Source organism: Humulus lupulus, chromosome 5, assembly GCF_963169125.1.
Source record: "Humulus lupulus chromosome 5, drHumLupu1.1, whole genome shotgun sequence".
Taxonomy (NCBI): Eukaryota; Viridiplantae; Streptophyta; class Magnoliopsida; order Rosales; family Cannabaceae; genus Humulus; species Humulus lupulus.
This window is the reverse complement of record NC_084797.1, coordinates 147583679-147606275: the sequence shown is the minus strand read 5'-3', so window position 1 is coordinate 147606275 and position 22597 is coordinate 147583679. Positions and strand designations below refer to the sequence as shown.

General features: G+C 40.3%; 1 protein-coding gene across 1 annotated transcript; it reads right to left on the bottom strand.

Annotated features, from left to right (window-relative positions):
- Window positions 1–215: 215 nt before the first annotated feature.
- LOC133777734 (disease resistance protein RPM1-like) lies at window positions 216–8266 on the bottom strand. Its single transcript, XM_062217456.1, has 2 exons — window positions 6846–8266; window positions 216–1924 (listed from the first exon to the last, which is right to left on the bottom strand). Exons 1-2 carry the CDS (start codon window positions 8108–8110, stop codon window positions 322–324), a joined length of 2868 nt encoding a protein of 955 aa, XP_062073440.1. The 5' UTR covers window positions 8111–8266; the 3' UTR covers window positions 216–321.
- Between the last annotated feature and the right edge of the window lie 14331 nt (window positions 8267–22597).

Below are 22597 nucleotides of genomic sequence, written 5' to 3'. Positions count from 1 at the left end.
GGTTTGAAACAAGAAATTAATAAACAAAAGGAACAAAGTTCTTCCTTAAGCAATGTACCTAAGCAAAAGTCAAATTGGTCATGGTGTACTTACCTGAAGCTAGTGACACAAAGCAGTAAGAAGCAGATCAAAATTTAACTTGCATGGATTCAAAAACAATTATCAAATAATGTTGCACGAATAAAATTCAAAAGTAAAAGAATACAAATATGAAATTGCAGCATAACACCTTGTATAAACTTTTTTATTAAACTTGTATAAAGTATATTTATGTATTTATGTAATAACCATATACACAAAAAAACCTGATTGTACAAAAATTTACACTTTCCATAGAGTACTCCTCTGGTGTCTCCTCTCTGCTATAGCAGCAGTAGTACCTGGCTGAGAACTCTCTCTTTCACTGAACCTCTCAATAGAATATACATCCCAAGCACCATCTATCCAATAAGAAGAGTAAACTGCTGGTACATTAGTAATCTTCTCGTAATCTTTTCCACCATCTGGACGAAGTTTCATGACTAACTCATCAGGCATGTCGAAAAACTCGATTGCCTTTAAGTTAGTCAAGTGTTCAATTCCAGTTGGGACATTCTTCAAGAGTTTGCAGCGTTGTATGACCAACTTCTCAAGTCTTGGCATGACCCCATTATCCATTGTCACAGATTGAAGTCTATCTAATTTGTCAAGACCTAATAGCTTGGGCTTTGGGAAGCCTCCTTCTCTGAAATGCAGGCTATCTCCATCATAAACCTGAAGAAACTCAAGATGAACCAGATTAGGCAAATTCTGAAGATGTACCAGAGGATCTTCCTTTAACCTACTCCATTTTAAATGTAGTAATACTAGATTTTGAAGAGAGTTTATCCAGTGAGGTAACTTTTCGAAACGCCCAGCCAAGTACAGCCTTTGTAGAGATTCAGGTGCAGAAGAAATTTGTTGAAGATCAATCACATTCTCCTTTTGTTCAGAAGTGATAGACAAAGAGCGAAGTTTCGTGAGCTTTTCGATTGAAGAACACAAAGCAATACCATCTCTTTCTCTGAATTTTATGATCCCTAACCTTCTCAGCTGCTTCATATTTCCCAGCTCTGTCATTATAGAACCATTCCCTTGATTTGCCTCTATAAAACAGAGCTTCTGAAGTGACTGAAGGCTTCCTATTCCTAAAGGGACCTTAACACCATACTTGGAGTCAAAATGTGCATAAGACTCAATTTCATATCGATATGCCAGGAGATGCCGGAGTTGCTTGAGACTCGCAATCTCCACAGGAAGCTCAGTGACATAAGTTTGTTTAAGGTCCAGTGTCTCTAAATTTTGAAGCTTCTTAATAGAGCTAGGAATATGATTCACCTTGGTATTCCTCAAGCTTAAATACCTCAAATGAATTAGCTTAACTATTTCTCTTGGAAAAATCTCCAATGATGCACCTCGCAAGTCTAATACCTTGAGCAGCCTAAAACCTCTAGGAAACAATGCTGATAATGAAAATTCAGCAGCCAAATCTTCTTCTGGGAATATAAGCAATGAACGAAGTTTGGATACTCTTTTGTGCTCTACATTCTGCGGTATGTTAAAGATCGATAAGCGCCTAGCTTTGTCTGACCACATGGAACCTTGCTCTTTCGCTGTATCAGCAAAATCTTGATCCTTGGACTTCAAAATGGCAATCTCCCTTAGAATATCATGTACCCGACATGATTTGATCCTTCCATCATTGGTTGTCTCAGCCGCTTGAACTAGCCCTCTATTCAAAAGCTCCTTAAAATAACCCTCAGCAACTTCTTCAAGAGTTTTTCCTTCTTTCTCAACCACAAAACTTTCAGCTATCCATAGCCGAATCAATCTCATAGTTTCGATGCTTTGCAAAGCAGGAAAGATGCTCAAGTACAAGAAACAAGATTTCAAGTAGTATGGCAATGTTAGAGTTATTATTTGAGGGTATTTTAGTCTTTTCTTAATCATTGTTATTTTATATCTTTTGTCTTATATAAAAGGCTTGGCTTATAAGTTTTGTAACCTAGAATACATTCTCTCTATTTTTGCAATACACTCTAGCCTCCCTTTTCTCTCTTCATCTTTTTGCTATCTCTCATTTGGGTTTTATGGATTGTATCTTTGCATAATTATCATGGTATCAGAGAAGGGTTTATGGAATTGAATTTCTTAAGCGTAACCATAGCTTTTGCGTATTGCAGCAAATTGGGTCGAAGCATCTTTGCAGTAACTCGGTATGTGATTTTCGTGTTCATTCTGAAATTTTAAGGTTTCGTCATATTGCAGAATTTGGGAACTTTTGTCTGAGATAGCATTTGGAAATTTGTTTCTGAAATGGCAAGTAATAGAGATGATTCCCTTCAATCCATTAGTGTGAGGTTAGATGGAAAGAATTATTCTTATTGGAACTATGTGATGAAAAAAATTTTGAAAGGGAAAAAGATGTGGGGTTATGTTTTTGGAACTTTGGTTAAACTAACAAATGACAAAGCGGATTATGCAACTTTGCTAGAAAATTGGGAAGTGGATAATTCAAAAATTATTACTTGGATAAACAACTCTGTAGAACACTCCATAGGTACCCAACTAGCCAAGTATGAAACAGCGAAGGAAGTTTGGGACCATCTTGCAAGGCTGTATACTCAGTCTAACTTTGCAAAGCAATATCAATTAGAATCAGATATTAGAGCTCTTGAACAGAAAGATATGAGTATTCAAGAGTTCTATTCAGTTATGACAGATCTATGGGATCAATTGGCCCTTACTGAATCTGCAGAATTACGAGCTTTTGCACCATATATTGCTCGTAGGGAGGAACAACGATTGGTTCAGTTTTTGATGGCACTTCGTGATGACTTTGAGGGACTCCGTGGCTCTATTTTGCATCGTTCTCCACTTCCTTCGGTTGATTCAGTAGTTAGTGAACTATTGGCAGATGAAATTCGTCTTAAGTCTCAAGCAGGAAAAGGCATCCTCCCAGCACCCAGTCCCTCTGTTTTGGTAGTTCCTCCTCGACACTTTACTCACCATGAGAATAAACCTCACACAAAGGTTGGAGTTGATGAATGCAGCTTTTGCAAACAAAAAGGTCACTGGAAGGCTCAGTGTCCTAAATTAGTAAATCGTGCACCCCAGCAACAAAGACATCAACTCAGACCTCCTCAATTCGGTAATCAACCGCCTCATTATGGTAGCCAACCACAGTTTGGCAACCACTCACAACCTCGACCATACCGTCCTCCGCAATTTAATGCCGCTGCTACTGTACCTCCATCTGACTCGTATGATTTTGGGGCCTCATCTTCCAATCCTGCTCTTGCTGCCCTCTCAGAACAGTTTCAGAAGTTTCTTACCATGCAGCCACATGCCATGTCTGCCTCTTCTTCGGTAGGTCAGCCCCCTACTAGCTCTTCAGGTATGACATCCTCTACATGGATTTTAGATTCTGGAGCCTCGCACCATATGTCTCCACATTCGAAATCTTTTGTTTCCTTGTGTCCTGCATCATCTGTGCCTGTCATGACTGCTGATGGTACTCCTATGCCATTAGCAGGTGTTGGTTCTGTTGTCAGTCATCATTTATCGCTTCCTAATGTTTACCATATTCCTAAGCTTTCACTAAACCTTGTATCTGTTGGTCAATTGTGTGATTCTGGTTACTCAGTGTCTTTTTCTTCTACTTCTTGTCATGTGCAGGATCCGCAGTCTCAGAAGCTGATTGGGACCGGCCGTAGGCGGGGGGGTTTATATGTTTTGGATGAGCTGAAATTACCAGTATTTGCAGCTCCTAGTGTTGATCTGTCTTCCTTTCGATTGTCTCCATCATCGTCTAGTTTTTATTTATGGCACTCTCGCCTTGGTCATGTTTCAGCTTCCCGTTTAAGATTCTTAGCTTCTACAGGAACCTTAGGAGATTTGAAAGTTCATGATATTTCTGATTGTAGTGGTTGTAAACTTGCAAAATTTTCTGCTTTACCTTTCAGTAAAAGTACTTCATGTTCTGTTGCACCTTTTGACTTAGTTCATTCTGATGTGTGGGGACCCTCTCCTATTGCTACAAAAGGAGGGTCTAGATATTATGTCTCTTTTGTTGATGATCACACTCGATTTTGTTGGGTTTTTCTAATGAAATGTCGTTCTGATTTCTATGATATTTATGATCGTTTTCGAGCTTATGTAAAAACTCAACATGCTTCTGTTATTAAATGTTTTAGATGTGATCAAGGTGGTGAATATACTTCAAATAAATTCTGTAATTTTCTTGCTTTAGATGGAACTGTGTATCAAACTTCTTGTACAGATACCCCTGAACAAAATGGTGTTGCTGAAAGAAAGCATAGACACATTATTGAAACTGCTCGTTCTCTTTTATTGTCCTCATCTGTGCCTAGTCAGTTTTGGGGAGAAGCAGTTCTCACTGCAGTCAATCTTATTAATAAGATTCCATCTTCAATCACTTCAGGTTTGTCCCCTTTTGAAAAACTATATGGACATATTCCTGATTATTCTTCTTTGAGAGTCTTTGGTTCTACTTGCTTTGTTCTTCGTCCTAGTGTAGAGCGTACAAAACTGTCATCACGCTCTGCACTTTGTGTGTTCCTTGGTTATGGTGATGGCCAAAAAGGATATCGTTGTTTTGATCCAACTTCTCAAAAATTATATGTATCTCGCCATGTTGTTTTTCTTGAGCATATACCCTTCTTTTCTATTCCTGGCACTACTCACAACTTGACCAAATCAGATCTTATTCATATTGATCCTTTTTGCGAGCATACAAGTACCTCTTCTCCTCAAGTTCCTCAAATTGTAGAGTCTGAATCTTCTCCTGCTCCTATAGTCCCTTTTCCACGTCATTACTCTCGCAGGTCTCGAGCTATTGATACTGGTATTTCGCAGGCTGACATTTCTGAAACACCTCCGCCTACAGCTGTTCTAGATCCTTCTGATACTGTAGATCCTCCTCGCTATCCTCAGCGCACTCGTAAGTCTACTAAACTACCACATTTTGTTTATTCGTCTTATTCTATCCCTTTCACTTCATTTTTAGCGTCTATTCATTGTCTCTCTGAGCCTTTATCCTATAAAGAAGCAGTTACTGACCCTCTTTGGCAGCATGCTATGAATGAGGAACTTTCAGCTTTGCACAAGACAGATACTTGGGATTTGGTATCTTTACCTCCTGGTAAACATACAATTGGTTCTCGTTGGGTTTATAAAATCAAGACCAAGTCTGATGGGTCTGTTGAACGCTACAAAGCTAGATTGGTAGCTAAGGGATTTTCTCAACAGTATGGTATGGATTTTGAGGAAACTTTTGCTCCTGTTGCAAAAATGACTACTGTCCGTGCTCTTATAGCAGTTGCATCTGCTCGTCAGTGGAATATATCTCAGTTGGATGTTAAGAATGCTTTCTTGAATGGCGATTTACATGAAGAGGTCTACATGGTTCCTCCTCCTGGGGTCCCTCACAATCATGGAGAAGTTTGTAAGCTTAAGAAAGCTCTGTATGGTCTCAAACAGGCTCCTCGAGCATGGTTTGAGAAGTTCTCCAATGTTGTTACTTCTCTTGGGTTTCTCTCAAGTAATCATGACTCAGCACTATTTGTTAAGTGTACCAATGCAGGTCGTATTCTCCTTTCCTTATATGTTGATGATATGATCATTACTGGTGATGATTTAGATGGAATTGCAGTGTTAAAGTCTCAATTAGCTTCTCAGTTTGAGATGAAGGATTTGGGACCTCTTCGGTATTTTCTGGGTATTGAAGTTGCCTTCTCCCCAAAAGGCTATCTTCTTTCTCAGTCAAAATACACTTCTGACATTATTGACCGTGCTCGTCTTACAGATACAAAAGTAGTTGCCACTCCTTTTGAGCTCAATGTTCAGTATTCTCCTTCTGATGGCACTCCCTTGCTGATGGCACTCCCTTGCATGATCCTACTTTATATCGCACTATTGTTGGCAGTTTGGTTTATCTCACTATCACTCGCCCCGACATTGCATATGCTGTTCACATTGTTAGTCAATTTGTTGCCTCTCCTACTACTGTTCACTGGGCAGCTGTTCTTCGCATTTTGAGGTATCTTCGGGGTACTATCTTTCAAAGCCTTTTGTTTCCCTCCACTTCTTCCTTGGAGCTGCGTGCATACTCTGATGCTGATCATGGTCGTGATCCCACGGATCGGAAGTCTGTTACTGGTTTCTGTATCTTTTTGGGTGATTCTCTTATTTCTTGGAAAAGTAAGAAACAAACTGTTGTCTCCCAATCTTCCACTGAAGCAGAGTACCGCGCTATGTCATCTACTACCAAAGAAATTGTTTGGTTAAGATGGCTGCTTGTAGATATGGGTGTATGTCATTCTCAACCCACTCCTATGTATTGTGACAATCAAAGTGCCATCCAGATTGCTCACAACTCAGTTTTTCATGAACGCACCAAGCACATTGAGATTGATTGTCACTTCACTCGTCACCACCTGAAGCTTGGCACTATCACTTTGCCTTTTGTTCCTTCTTCTTTACAGATTGCTGACTTTTTTACTAAGTCTCATTCTATTTCTCGTTTTCAATTTCTAGTTGGCAAACTCTCGATGCTTATTGTTGCTGCATCGTGAGTTTGAGGTGGGGTGTTAGAGTTATTATTTGAGGGTATTTTAGTCTTTTCTTAATCATTGTTATTTTATATCTTTTGCCTTATATAAAAGGCTTGGCTTATAAGTTTTGTAACCTAGAATACATTCTCTCTATTTTTGCAATACACTCTAGCCTCCCTTTTCTCTCTTCATCTTTTTGCTATCTCTCATTTGGGTTTTATGGATTGTATCTTTGCATAATTATCAGGCAAATCATTAAAACTAAGAGAAAGGACTCTTTTCATGCTATCAAGATTGTAATTCCCTTCAATCTCAGAACCAATACAATCATATAGAATGGTATATTCATCTTTACTCGTCTTGTCTTTGGCACCCAAAACAGCTCCAATTGCCACAATTGCAAGAGGCAATCCTCCACACTTTTTCAATATCAATCGACAAGTTTCCTCCAAATGAGGAGGGCATAAACCACCCTGAAAGTGAAAGGCTTTCATACAAAACAAGTCCCAAGATTCTTTCTCCCCTAAAGGCTCAAAATTGTAAACCCAATCATGGGTTTCAACACAGCTCGCAGAAGCTATCTCAGCATTGCGAGTGGTGATCATAACTCTGCTACCATACATGTCGTTTGTGGGTAAAGCCAGTTTGATCGAATCCCAAGCTTTTACCTGCCAAACATCATCAAGAACAATCAAATATCTACTCTGTTTAAGCAAGTTTTTTACTCTCTCCTTTAGAAGATCATTGCTCATGGTGGACACTTCTGGTGGAACTGGTTTTCTGATAACCCTGAAGATTTGGTTGACGACATCTTTCAAGAGATCTTTGGTCTTGAACGACCGAGAAACAGATATCCAAGCATGAACCTTGAAGCGTTTCTTCACTTTCGGATCCTCATAAACTTGCTTCACCAATGTCGTCTTCCCCAACCCTCCCATTCCCACCACCGAAACGACTTGTCGTCCGGAATCATTCCTCATGAGCCACTCAATTAGTTGTCCTTTGGGCTCACTGATTCCGACCAAATCCGCTTCCTCAATCAAAAGCGCATCCCCCTGACTCGCCAATCGTCCCCGGATCAAACCACCTGAGCTCGAGCCTAGCCTTCGACTTCGAAGGTCGTATCTATGGTGACCTTCCGAGATAATTTCCACTCTGGACTTGAATACTTGTATCTCCAAAGCAATTCGATGGCGGGCTCTTAAGTTTTTGACGAAGCGGAGAAGCTTCCGAAGCGGCGCGTGGAATCCACGGCCATGGAAATGAGAAAAACGAAGGTTGAACTCGTCAAGGGAGTCTTCAATGTCGTAAGCGACGTCTCTGACTTGTTTGACCCAGACCTTGAGCTGGATATCGTTTTCTTCCATGGCGTCCGCAACTCTTAAGAAGCCTTTGATTCTCTCCAACTCGTCGACAATGTACTGTACATCATCTCGAACGCCGCTCAGGAGCCGAAACTCCTCTTGCAGTCGAACAGAGAGGTTGTCTAGCAGGAAGGTCACCACGCTTTCCGCCATTTTTCTTCAATGAAAGTGTTTTGATAAGGCTTTTTCAAAACCAAAAAAAAAAGTGCCTTGAATTTGATAAGGAGAAATGAAATAGATAGAAGGAAAGTGTTTTTGTATGGTTGGTTTTTTCTGGTAAATGTTTTTTTTAGTTGGCTTATTCGATAATATTATTTTACTGTTGGTTGTTGTGATACTATACTTATTATATTCAGTTCATATATATTTAATTAAGGGTTTATTTAATTTGGTTAACGCGGCGGCGCGGGGTGTTTGCCGTTGTGGTTTGCTCCTCATGAATTAATGAGTCGTGGTCAACTTGTCATCCACGTTTGGAAGTTCTGAACAGTCATTACCATGCACTTTGTCAACACGTCAGATTATGATGCAGGTGGCGGGATTTGTGCTAATGTTACCTGATAATTCAATTTATCCCCAATAATATTTAATAATGTCTAATATTATTAAAAAATTATAGCACTATTAATTTTTTTAATTTGATGCTAAATATTCCTCTCATATTCAAAATATCATTTTTATTTTATCAAAAATTCTAAAACTTTCTCTTCGTCTCTCTTCCCTTTCTCTTTTTTATTCTCACGAAATCCTCCCTAAAACTTACAGATTTGTATGATTTTCTTGTCAAAATCATTATTAGTCATCTCCATTGTTTCTGTGAAATCGTCAATATCAAAGACAATATCCATTTTGAGTATTTTTGGAGGAGAAAAACCATGGCTAATGTAATGCCCTGATCACTCCAAAACCGTTATTGTAATCTTTGAATCGTGCTTAACTTGCTAATCGAGTTCTTTGGTTATAAATGTGCATCTAGGTGTTATTAATAGGTTAATGTGTAAAATCAATCAAAAGGAAATGATATATTTTATTTAATACATAAAACTGTTCATGGGCCCATAAAAATATTTACAAGTTATTTACAATCCAAAATGGTCATTACAATTTGAAATTTACAACCTGCCGACCTAAGCGGCAAAAATAAGGTAAACCCCCTAGTTCCTCCGAGAATTCCTTGGCCGTGGTGGTCAAGCAGTCGCATATGTACACATTGCCACATAAGCTCTCTACTCAAGGCTGGGTGCACTTTTCTTTCCCTTTACCTACACCACATAGCACCCATGAGCCAAAGCCCATCAAGAAAACTTAATACTGCACATATATAATATCAAATGATGATCATGATAATCATCCAGGACTTATAGTCCTAAACTGATGAGTGACAAATGTATAAGTCACTAACATGGGTTCCGCACCCTTTACAAATGAGTGATCGAGTCACTAGCTTTAATAGAATATGTGACTGATGAGCGAGTCACCAATGTAAACCGGGTGAGTGACCATGGAGTCACTACTGTGGGTTCCATACCCTTAGCCATGTGACGATAGGATCATCTGGGCCTTCTGGCCCTAGCTCTGAGTAACTAGTCATAGAACTAGGCACGTGCTTTTAGTTTTCATCGAATTCGGGGTCGGTCCGGCATTAATGCTCATGATGAGTCATTCAATGCAGATGTCGATTAGATCTAATCTTTCATCGGCTCTGCGTTCATGACGCTTATGCCGCTCCTGACTCTTAGGTCAGTAACATACGACCAGTGCTCAAAACTACTGTGGAACTTGACTAATAAGTCATAGCTTCACATATAGTTCTGACACCATTGCTGATTCTGACTAGTAAGTCAGTACCATTCACAAGTAAGCAAGATTTGCTAAGCATTTGATATGCAATCCATATCCACAATTAAGCACTCAACATGCATCAATAATAACCATGCATGTCACGTATGTTAGGAAAAATAGTTTTTGCCTCAATGGAAATAGGTAAGAATATTACAACTTTAGGCAATATATTACAAATAAATATAGATTGATTAAATAAGGTTACAACTCTATAACTGAAAGTACAAATAAACAAAAAGAAGAAGAATAGAATAGTGAAAAATACAACTCTAAGCAAAAGATTACAAGTAAAGTAAAGGTGTTTGAAACAAAAGAGAAGATTAGAACTCTAAACAAAAGTTACAAGTAAATAGAACAAGAGAATAAGAAGAAAAGCAATAGAATAAAATGTAAGAACAGAAACACATGTAAACTCTCACTTACACAACCTAAGTGAAGAGGGTTGGGGATCACCAACTTGAACAATGTTTAAAACCTTTGTCCAAAAGCTTATTTCCCCTAACTCAAGCACTAAAAGATCTCTCTCAGATTAAAGGAAATGCTTTATGGAATTATCAAGCCTCAAGGTATTTCTAGCCAAGTGCTCTAATGGATAGAAATGGTATGTCTTTCAAGTGAGCTATAGCCTCATATTTATAGAGTTTAGAGACACTCTTTGAATTTTAAATTCCACCAACCCCCATGGTTGTTACCAATGTTTAATTGGATTAATATGGAATTAAAAATGAGATTTGTGAGTTATTTGGGTTTTTTAAGCCGTTCAACAAAGATTGAAAAAACTGATAAATTGGTCAGATTTACACCTTTGGCCGCGGCCAGGGACATCAGTGGCTGCGGCCACTACTCTTTGTCCCACAGCCGTGGCCACCAACGTTCTGTGGCCGCGACCACTGACCAATTTCAGCACTTGAAAATGTGATGTTTTTCCAAACGATTCCAAACCCTCCCAAATGATTTTGTAACTCCCAAAATACATTATTGGGGTTAAAATCATATCTTTAATAGCCATTTCACATATGGCTTTATGAAATTCATCTCAATATTGTGTAACACCAAATTTACACAATAAAGGGTAATATTTGGAAGTTACAAATTTGTAACACCAAATATGTTACATATTTGGATATATCTCATATATCTAAATATTGTAACTCTCTATCTATGTTACAATATGTGACACTCTTTGTCACATTTATTTAATCTAAAATATAATATTATAATATAATATAATAATACATTATATTATAAAAGAATATAACATTCCCCCACTATATTAAATAGTTTTTCATTGTAACACTTATTTAATCAATCATTATATTTTAAAATATAACATATCCCCCACTTGATTAAATAAGAACTCTCTCTTATAGGAGACATTGCATTAGTGCATAAAGCAAAGTGTTTTTCAACTTGAACTTTACTATAGTGTAATTATCACAAAATTTGTCAAAAATTTGGTTGCACTAGGCATTGAACCATCTTTTCATGATAACAAATCGGTGATAACACACACACCTTTGCGATGTTTACTTGAGACCTCTGTAACGCCCTACTTCCTTAGAGCCGTTACTAAGTGAGTTTTAAGACAAAACAGTGTGCAAAGAACTCGCTAACCGAGGTTTTGAAACAAACGTGTGACTAATTAAAAGTTAAGGCTGTAATCTTAGAAAAATGCGTTGTTTCAATAAAACTTCTAGTATTAAACATTTGGGATCCCAAAATATGGTTTGAAAACTATTTACATCTTAAAATAAGTTTACAATTGATCAGTTCTAAAAATCATAGATTATTACAGCCATTTTCAAACAAACCCCCAACCAAAGCAGTCGGGCAGGCCAAACATGTACGCGTCGCTTCACGCTCTCCGTACTCATGGTTGGTTGACTCAGTCATTGCCCTTACCTGCAACACAGAGCACCCGTGAGCCGAAGCCCAGCAAGAAAACCCATGCAGAACCTAACATATGCAATTTATACAGTTTATCATATAAGATAATCCACAGATAAACAAGTCAATCATTAGACTAAGCAAACACGGCCATGCCGCCTCAGAACCCTTACCACAGCCTGGGGTCTCGGTCCTCACCGTAAGGATCTCACATTTATCCTTTGGGTCCTACCCTGACTATAAGCATCCCATGTGCTAAGTGTTACTTCCGGCCCCGCTGCCGTTCTCGGCCTTGCCGCCCTCGGCCATAGCCGTTCATTTCACTATAATCATATATAGCATAAATCAAACAACATTCAAACAAATATCAATCCATTTAAATCTGCACCCTAACATGTAATGCAATATAGGGTCGTGCCCGACAATCATCTAATCATACAATATAGGGTCGTGCCCCGCAATCACACTATGGGCCCACGCCCTATCCTACGGGTGTTATAGTTTTCTTACCTGTATTCCGAGCCTCCTGATGCACTAAAGTCACGAGCACGGTCCTCAAGCACGAGCCTCTCCAATATCCTAGTCACAACACACATGAAACATCCTTTAATACTAATCAAATCATAACCACTTCCCGGGACCAATCCCACACTCTCGGGACTCCCAAATTCCTAAAACAAATCATCGGAAACATCCCCCGAGCCCCTGGAACAAATGCCCAAAAATGCAAAATTTCCCATCCTGAAAAAGGCGTAGCGCCGCAGCGCTACCCGCAAGGGCCGCGGCGCCCAGCGAAGTCAGAAAGCTCCCCTGACTGAAAACAGCCTCGCGCCACGGTGCCCAAGAACAGGGCCGCGGCGCTCCTTCGCGAACCCAGAAAAACTGGGTTTTTCCTCTGCATTTCATCATCCAAAACACTCCCAAAACATCCCCAACTCACACCTAAGCCCCAAAATCAATTCAAAACCCCACATAGACCATTTAACAACTCAGAAACACAATCAAAGAAACCCAAACACACAATCAAATCCCCAAAATCCACATCTTTGATTTTCAACTTCAGAAAATATAAACCCAAAACCAAACTTAAACCATGCTTAAATTCCTCAAACCATAACAGAAACAAGCCTTAAATTTACTTAGAATCCTTACCTTGAATGAAGAATCCAACCCTATGCATCCTTGATTCATCTCCTAAGTCTCAAATTTCAGCTCCTTCACTCCTTTTCTTCTCCTTCTTCTTCTTCTTGCCCTAGGTCTCCTTCAAGCTTTCCTTTTCTTAATTTTTAAACAAAACCACCAAAATGGATAAGTGCCAAACCGTTCACCCCATATAACCCAGCTGCAATTTGTCTAAACCCCTTGCCAAATGACCATCTTACCCCTCCTTGCCTATCCTTTCCTAACTAAACCTCAAGGGCTTACTTGTCATTTCCTATCCATTACAATTCTACCATTTTACCATCAAAACCTGTTACTCTCTATGGTTACTAATCAGTTACACAAGTTACCAAATTACCAGTCACCAAAATCTCTCAAGAACTAAGTTACAAAATCCTTGAATTACCCCTAGGCTCCTCCCGAGCCGGGTATAGAAATCTCGTTGTGACTTTTAAGTTAATTTGCTCTCTAGGACCGTCTCGGCACGTGCATCACAATAATAACACCACACTCACGTGGTACAATTCACAGAATACAATTATCACATATCAATACAGTTATGCCCAACATGGCCAAAATTACAATTATGCCCTTCTAACACGATCCGGGCCTACATGCATACTAATATACGTAGTCATGCATCTCAGATAAATAAATAGTCATATAACATGCTTTAAATCATAATCATGTATTTAACTCATCAAAGTCACACATAAATCCCATCATCCCCACCTGGCACGCTAATCAAGGCCCTTAAGCCTTATTAGCGAATTTGGGTCGTTACAACTATCCCCTCCTCATAAAAATTTCGTCCTCGAAATTTATCCAACACATCAGTCAGTAAACCCGCAACTCTGACCATAATTTCCAAGGTCCACCGCCTTTATTTTACTTTTCAACAACACTCTTACAGGAGTAACAATCTTGCCCCACAAGTTCTTGTCTAAAAGCCATACTCTCGATAGCCCCTCGTTTACACCGCAACCCTGCCGAAGCCTCAGGTTCTGCCTAGATTACAATGACCAATTCATTGTCTTATTCCTGATTCTAGAGATACTCAAAGTCGTCACCTCTACTAGGTGGGATCAACTTGTAGGCCCCGCTGGCCTAACCCTTAGTACAACTTCAGAATTTATATGTTGAATTAAGAGTCAGAACTCTCCCTTCGTTCTCTGAACACCTTACAGATCCTCGTCTGTTTATTACGCAGAGACGCAACTCTTTCCTTCCGGAATTTTATTTCCTCATAACTTAGCAATTTACCAGCTCTTTATTCTTTCAAATAGGCTGACACTCCTGCCTTAAGAATTCCAACAACCTCTCCGGCTTTCTCTCTGAACTAAAGCCAAACCGTAGTATTCACTGTCCTTCACCTCTTATCAAGCCCTATGTCGCATTACATTAACAAGACACTAGCAACTGCCACCACGACTAACTTACCAGGGATTACACTTCCATTAATACCTCATGTATTCGCCTACTCAGTGCTCAATTCTTTAGATATCCGATAAACTTTCAGACTGCCATTCCACTTGCAATCAACTGATAATTCCAGGTTCCCACTCTGTTCTTTTCGTTCTCTAAATCCATTCCAAATTTAAAATACTCTTGGGTCTCAATTCCGTATCATCAACGTTTTACCCTGCTACCAGTTCACCTGAACCAACTACATTAACTCAAACCACCGCGTTAAAACTTTTCATGTCCAAACACCTTACTTAAGGTCTATAGTGGTCTATCCCCACGATGCACCACCACATCACCTAACCCCTCAGGGTCCAACGGAAAACACTAGGTTCTATCACCCGCTCGACCCTCCCGGTACGATGTACCCTAGGAGGTGGAATGATGTCCATTCAGAATTCTCATTCATAAACCGAATCTAATTGGATCCTTCATCCATTCCTGGTATCCTAACTTGTACCACCTTAGCAGGGTCCTTCCCTGCTTCAACCAAAGCCGACACTTCGGATTCCATAGCTCAGTGACACTCACCAGCTAATCATGCCTACTAGCGTTACGCCAATCTCAGTCATTGCCTTGTCCACTCTATTACAGTCTATGGTGTTATCCCCTGACTGACACACGCCTCACAGTTAGGAGTTCCGCCTCCAATTACATCTCCCCTCTTTCAATCGAGGATTTCAAACTTTTCACCGTCTGTTACTTTTCACCGCATCTGGGTCTCAACGTTAACCTTCTTACTAATACCCAACACTCAAGTACCTTATGCCATGCATAACTGTCAACTTAACGTTCCAAGGATATCAACCATGATCCATTCTTTCATCTCCCGCAAGGTTCGATCCATCCTCGCGCCAAATGCGCCTGGGTGTGCGCAATCCGTGATGCACTCCCACAATTCCATATCCTCATCATAGATCAAGTCCTTTATGCTAATACTCTATACTTAACCATATCACACACATATTCCAACATTGCCAGATATTAATCAATTCTTACCTTGTCTTCCAAATTTCTTTCTGATTTGACACCACTCAGTCCGTCTAACCTCGAGTTTTACTGTTCTCCTCATCTCTGATGTAGTTGTCTCCGGAGGTGCTTGTGCAATAGATGACGTGCGTACCAGTCTTGTTATGCCTTCAATTCTTCAGATATTCATCATTAGCTTCTTTGTGGCTTCAGATCAAGTCTCCTCATACCTGTCCTTTCTTCTTGTAGCTCTAATCTGAGTACTCTTGACGACACCCAAACTAACACTCCGTAAAACCTTACCTGAGACTCCGCCTTCTGGGTACAAACGTCTTCCGCATAGTCATTTGCTCACCATTTCCTTCTGGGAGTAATCCACATGTACTGCTCGTGAGCTTTGAAGGGGACTTATCCATACCGTTCATGCATTCTTTGCCTAAAGAACTTACCTGTGCTGCTGTAGCTTGAACCATTCCAGAATCTTTGTTACCAACTCCTCACACCCTACCCGGTGCAAACTAGACAATTCACGAAATGTCTCTATCCTTGGTTTCCAACTAGTAATAACCAAGTCATAGATCAACTCTTGGAGACATCGTCCTTTCTTGAATCCAACATTGTACTTTTCGTTCTAACTCCACGATGCTAACGATCCCCGCAATATAACACTCTGACTACTCCAGGGTCAAATTCCTTCGATTGCTTCAACAGACTTTCTGTCAGCCAAAACCACCTTTTACAACATTCTTTATACCAATCCTATCTGTAGTCTAACCTTGAAATACTCCTGAGTTTTCCTTTTTATACCCACATAATTTTTCCACTGGTCAGCTCAGTTCCCACTCAGTCTCCTTTACATACTCCAGATGATATCCTCAACAATCCATCTGCCAGAGTTTCTAATTCCTTCTCAATAAGTATTACTGTCCTCAGCCTCTCAAATGGCACCTTTGAGGCAACCTCTCTATGTCCATCACCCTCTCGGAGCATTCACAACACCGAGTTCTTTCAGTTCGTTACATGACCAAAGCATAAACCATTCAGTTAAATACTCATCCTCGAGGAATCAGCCTCGAACTACGAATGTAGCGAGGCATTCAGTTCTCCGTTTCCCTCACCCTGGGAAATCCATCCAAACATCTCGAGTCACTCTATGTAGAAGTCATGCCCTCACCTGACCTCCTCTCAGGTGGCATCTTCTCCCTCATGTGCATACCAAATAACCTCCCTAGTTCCTGTCACCATCTTGATAACTACCTTTTTATTCAGGCTTCTTTCCAATCTCAAATTAGGTGCCCAAGCACTGTCTGGGGTCCTTCTACCTCAACAATTGAGAATCTTTCCTTGCGGCATTCTAACAATAAAAGTACCATCTTATCAACCAGACCTTTCCCCCTTTTCTGGCAAAACCAGAAGCCACAGAACTATCCGGGGTTCTATCAACTTGATTATCACAATTCTCCCTTTACTAACTCCATCAAAGGAAGCACCGCCCTTGCGGCTCTAGCACTCATGCTCTATACATCGACCATCCGTTCCTCGAACAATATGGCCCTCTCCGCCATCCACCTGCAGGCGATAAGCCCTTACATCAGAGCGGCCCAAATACCTTAGACTATTCCAGATCTCATATCCTTAAATGGGTCGCCATCAATTCCAGATACATTCCATCAGTATAAATTTCCGAAATGATTTACCCAATCCACCAAACCCATTGATTTATACTGTTGTTACCCCCAACAGTCCAAACCAAACTTATAAGTCCACCAGTCTCCACAGTTCAAATCATGTCTTAATAATCTCTTCTAACAATTCATCATCTAGGTTCTTTCCAACCCATTGTGCCTGTACCTCAGCCCGAGTACCAAATCCAGGCATCCCTCTGCCTCAACATTTAACATAACCCTCCAATCAGGATCTCTCATCCTCTTAACCAAGGGTGGAATTAACTCTGCTCATCTATTGGTAAATTCCTTGTCAACTCGTACCTTCCTCAACACTAGAGGATAACACCCTTTTAGCCTTTCATATAATACCCTTATCTGTCCATACCTCACAGTAAACCAACACTGGTAACCTTACTGTTAAAGCATATAAATCATCTATTTCTCCAGAGAAATCCGCTGTTCTTCTATCCTATCTCAACTAACAACTCCACAGCTTACTCACGCACTAGCGACCCCCTGCTGCTACTTTCAGAGGTAACTGGAGATCCCAACTCCAACTTATATCTAGAAACCCCCCTTTCAACACAATATCAGGTCCCCAAACCCTTTTAGGAACCAACAACTCGAGTTCATCCGTCAAAACCGACCAAACTCCTGAACTCAGAGGTTCGTACCCTGAACCAACCCACAACTAAATCCAATTATCCACAGGTATCATGCACACACAAAGCATGTACTAGGTCAAATCCGCAATGTCATACATTTAGCTACTAAATTTTATCACAACTAAGTATATCCGTACTCAGCATGCTTCATACAAGCAAATAAACGGATAATAGATATGAATTCAGTTTAAACAATTAATCCCATACACTCAATATGTAAACTATTATGCCCATATTCATTCACATGCATAATAATGTTATTCAGCATGCATCAATCTCAACATGCAATAGTCAAGGGCCCAGCCCAACAGCATCTCATGCATATGTCAAATCATTTCTCATGCTCCATATAAATAAGCAGGCAAACAGGGCATTCAATCATATATTCAAACATGTCAATCATTCATACCAACCAACCCTGAGTCGAGCTTGTCACTGACAGCGAGCGTACATGTTCGGTCGATCTCCAGAACCAATAAACCTTGGCTCGCTCTGATACCAAGTTGTAACGCCCTACTTCCTTAGAGCCGTTACTAAGTGAGTTTTAAGACAAAACAGTGTGCAAAGAACTCGCTAACCGAGGTTTTGAAACAAAAGTGTGACTAATTAAAAGTTAAGGCTCTAATCTTAGAAAAATGCGTTGTTTCAATAAAACTTCTAGTATTAAACATTTGGGATCCCAAAATAAGGTTTGAAAACTATTTACATCTTAAAATAAGTTTACAATTGATCAGTTCTAAAAATCATAGATTATTACAGCCATTTTCAAACAAACCCCCAACCAAAGCAGTCGGGCAGGCCAAACATGTACGCGTCGCTTCACGCTCTCCGTACTCATGGTTGGTTGACTCAGTCATTGCCCTTACCTGCAACACAGAGCACCCGTGAGCCGAAGCCCAGCAAGAAAACTCATGCAAAACCTAACATATGCAATTTATACAGTTTATCATATCAGATAATCCACAGATAAACAAGTCAATCATTAGACTAAGCAAACACGGCCATGCCGCCCCAGAACCCTTACCACAGCCTGGGGTCTCGGTCCTCACCGTAAGGATCTCACATTTATCCTCTGGGTCCTACCCTGACTATAAGCATCCCATGTGCTAAGTGTTACTTCCGGCCCCGCTGCCGTTCTCGGCCTTGCCGCCCTCGGCCATAGCCGTTCATTTCACTATAATCATATATAGCATAAATCAAACAACATTCAAACAAATATCAATCCATTTAAATCTGCACCCTAACATGTAATGCAATATAGGGCCGTGCCCGGCAATCATCTAATCATACAATATAGGGCTGTGCCCCGCAATCACACTATGGGCCCACGCCCTATCCTACAGGTGTTATAGTTTTCTTACCTGTATTTCGAGCCTCTTGATGCACTAAAGTCACGAGCACGGTCCTCAAGCACGGGCCTCTCCAATATCCTAGTCACAACACACATGAAACATCCTTTAATACTAATCAAATCATAACCACTTCCCGGGACCAATCCCACACTCTCGGGACTCCCAAATTCCTAAAACAAATCATCAGAAACATCCCCCAAGCCCCTGGAACAAATGCCCAAAAATGTAAAATTTCCCATCCTGAAAAAGGCGTAGCGCCGCGGCGCCCAGCGAAGTCAGAAAGCTCCCCTGACTGAAAACAGCCTCGCGCTGCGGTGCCCAGGAACAGGGCCGCGGCGCTCCTTCGCGAACCCAGAAAAACTGGGTTTTTCCTCTGCATTTCATCATCCAAAACACTCCCAAAACATCCCCAACTCACACCTAAGCCCCAAAATCAATTCAAAACCCCACATAGACCATTTAACAACTCAGAAACACAATCAAAGAAACCCAAACACACAATCAAATCCCCAAAATCCACATCTTTGATTTTCAACTTCAGAAAACATAAAACCCAAAACCAAACTTAAACCATGCTTAAATTTCTCAAACCATAACAGAAACAAGCCTTAAATTTACTTAGAATCCTTACCTTGAATGAAGAATCCAACCCTATGCATCCTTGATTCATCTCCTAAGTCTCAAATTTCAGCTCCTTCACTCCTTTTCTTCTCCTTCTTCTTCTTCTTGCCCTAGGTCTCCTTCAAGCTTTCCTTTTCTTAATTTTTAAACAAAACCACCAAAATGGATAAGTGCCAAACCGTTCACCCCATATAACCCAGCTGCAATTTGTCTAAACCCCTTGCCAAATGACCATCTTACCCCTCCTTGCCTATCCTTTCCTAACTAAACCTCAAGGGCTTACTTGTCATTTCCTATCCATTACAATTCTACCATTTTACCATCAAAACATGTTACTCTCTATGGTTACTAATCAGTTACACAAGTTACCAAATTACCAGTCACCAAAATCTCTCAAGAACTAAGTTACAAAATCCTCGAATTACCCCTAGGCTCCTCCCGAGCCGGGTATAGAAATCCCGTTGTGACTTTTAAGTTAATTTGCTCTCTAGGACCGTCTCGGCACGTGCATCACAATAATAACACCACACTCACGTGGTACAATTAACAGAATACAACTATCACATATCAATACAGTTATGCCCAACATGGCCAAAATTACAATTATGCCCTTCTAACACGATCCGGGCCTACATGCATACTAATATACGTAGTCATGCATCTCAGATAAACAAATAGTCATATAACATGCTTTAAATCATAATCATGTATTTAACTCATCAAAGTCACACATAAATCCCATCATGCCCACTTGGCACGCTAATCAAGGCCCTTAAGCCTTATTAGCGAATTTGGGTCGTTACAACCTCTATGTCTCGCTTTGCATTGTAATGCCCCAAATTTCCTAATAAGGTTTAGGACCTTGATTAGGAGGCCGGGAGGGCCATAATTGATTTATTATGTTATTAAATGATAATATGCATGTTTAGGTGTATTAAATATGCATGTGAACCCATTTATGAGTAATGGGGTGATTTTCATATTTTGGCCATTTCGGGCATATTTGACATATATGTGATATGTGTGTGGTGCTTTATTATTATTTGGTTATGCTAGGGTTACTTAGCACAAGACGATCCTAGAGCTTTACCGGGTGAGTCACAACGGGATTTATTCTTGACTCGGAGTGAGTCAAGGGGTATTTAGAGCATTACCGGGTTATTGGGTAATGGGAATAAATATTTGGTGATAAATTGGAAGTTAGTAAGATCAGGGGGAAATTCTTGAGGTTTTGACTATTTTGCCCCCGGGAGTATTTTCGGGACCCCGAGTGTTAGGATATGGTTGAGGATACTTAAGCTTGAAGTAACCTTTTAAAGAAATAAAAAGAACGTTATGTACGTTCTCTCTCCCTCTAAGTTCCACTTTCGTCTCCCGATCGCATTTTCGAAGGTAACTTGAGTTCTAGGACTCGGATTCAAGCGAGGATCGAGGCATAGCGATCCTAGGGAAGATTAGAAGCTTATTAGCCGGAGGATTTAGTTGGGAACAACTCAATTGGAGGTAATTCAAGTTTTAAGTTATGAGATTTTAAAGTTTTTAAGCTTGAATTGGATTTTGTGTTTTGATGTGTTTTTGGGTGATTTGAGACTTGGGTTTTGTTGGTTTTGGATCATGGGGATGTTTGGGAACTTTGATTTTTGAGTTTGGAGATGTTTGGATATGTTTTTGAAAGGTTTTTAGATGAAGAAATGGAGTTTCTTTGGCTGGGTTCGAGGTTGAGCCGCGGCACTGTAACGACCCAAATTCGCTATTAAGGCTTAAGGGCCTTGAGTAGTGTGCCTGGAGGGCTTAATGGGATTCTGTGTGTGACTTTAATGAGTTTAATGCATGATTATGATTTAATGCACGTTATATGACTATTTGATTATTTGTGATGCATGACTATGTGAATTAGTATGCATGTAGACCTGATTGAGCATATTTTTAATTTGGCCATTTTGGGCATGACTGTGTTGATATCTGTGATCTCTGACTCGAGACGATCCTAGAATGAGCGGGTTAGCAGAAAAGTCAAAGCGGGAATCTGTACCCGGCTTGGGTTAAGCCTGGGGGGTTTAAATGAGAATTTGGAAATATATTAAGGTTAATCTGGATGATGAGGAATGTATATTTGATGATTAATCAGGTATTGGGTAGCGAGCGGGAATTATTAGGAACACTTGAGGAATTAGTGGGAATTTGGGTAATATGACTAAAATGCCCCTTTATGGACATAAAGGTTTAGAATTAGTAAGGGAGGGCATTTTGGTCTTTAGGCTTGTAAGAGATGAATTAAAGGGGGGCTTTATACTTAGTGGATTTAGTAGAAAATGAGTTAAGGCTGAAAAAGAAAGAAAGAAGGAAGAGAAAGGAAAAGAGAGAAAAGCTTAAGGGTTTTGTCCAAGAATCGGTTTGTGGCTCTCCCAACCATTTTTCCCTTCATTTTTCTTGGAGTCAAGCTCAGTGGAGAGCTAGGGTAGGCTGAGCATCAAGGATCCTAAGCTAGACTTGAGGATTGGCAAGGGGTTAGCAAGATCACACCAGAAATTTGAGGTAAGTTCATGGGGATTTCTGTTTTAGGGCTTGACTGGTTTGAACTGTGTTTTTGAGCTTAATGGATGGGATTTTTGGGGAAATCAGGTCAAGGTTGTGAAGGTGCAAGCTAAGGAGGTCTAGGGTTCAGCTCAAGGTCGAAATTCCACCCACGGTATGATTTCTAAGACCCTATCTTTGTTGTTTGAGTGAATTTCTGGTTTTTGGGTTCATTGTGTTAGATTTTGAGTTTGGGGTTGCTTGAGCTCGGGATGAGTGTGTGGTGTGGATATGTGTGTTTTTGGGTTTGGAAAAGGTTTGGGCAAGTTTGGGGTTGAAATGGGAGAAGAAAATCGCAAGAAGCGATTTTTGGTTTTGGTCTGGCTGCAACTAGCGCTACAGCGCTAGCCCCTGTTCTGGTGGGGTGGTTCTGCTTGTAGCGCTACAGCGCCCTCTTTAGAGCGCTGTAGCGCTGCACTGTTCACAGAGGGGATTTTT

Bases quoted from the DNA above. Each gene is read 5' to 3' on its own strand.
- LOC133777734 (XM_062217456.1), bottom strand. From the start codon at position 8,110: ATGGCGGAAAGCGTGGTGACCTTCCTGCTAGACAACCTCTCTGTTCGA. The intron at 1,925-6,845 runs TTTGCCTGATAA...AATAACTCTAAC, and splicing joins CTTTCTCTTAGTTTTAATGA to ATTGCCATACTACTTGAAAT.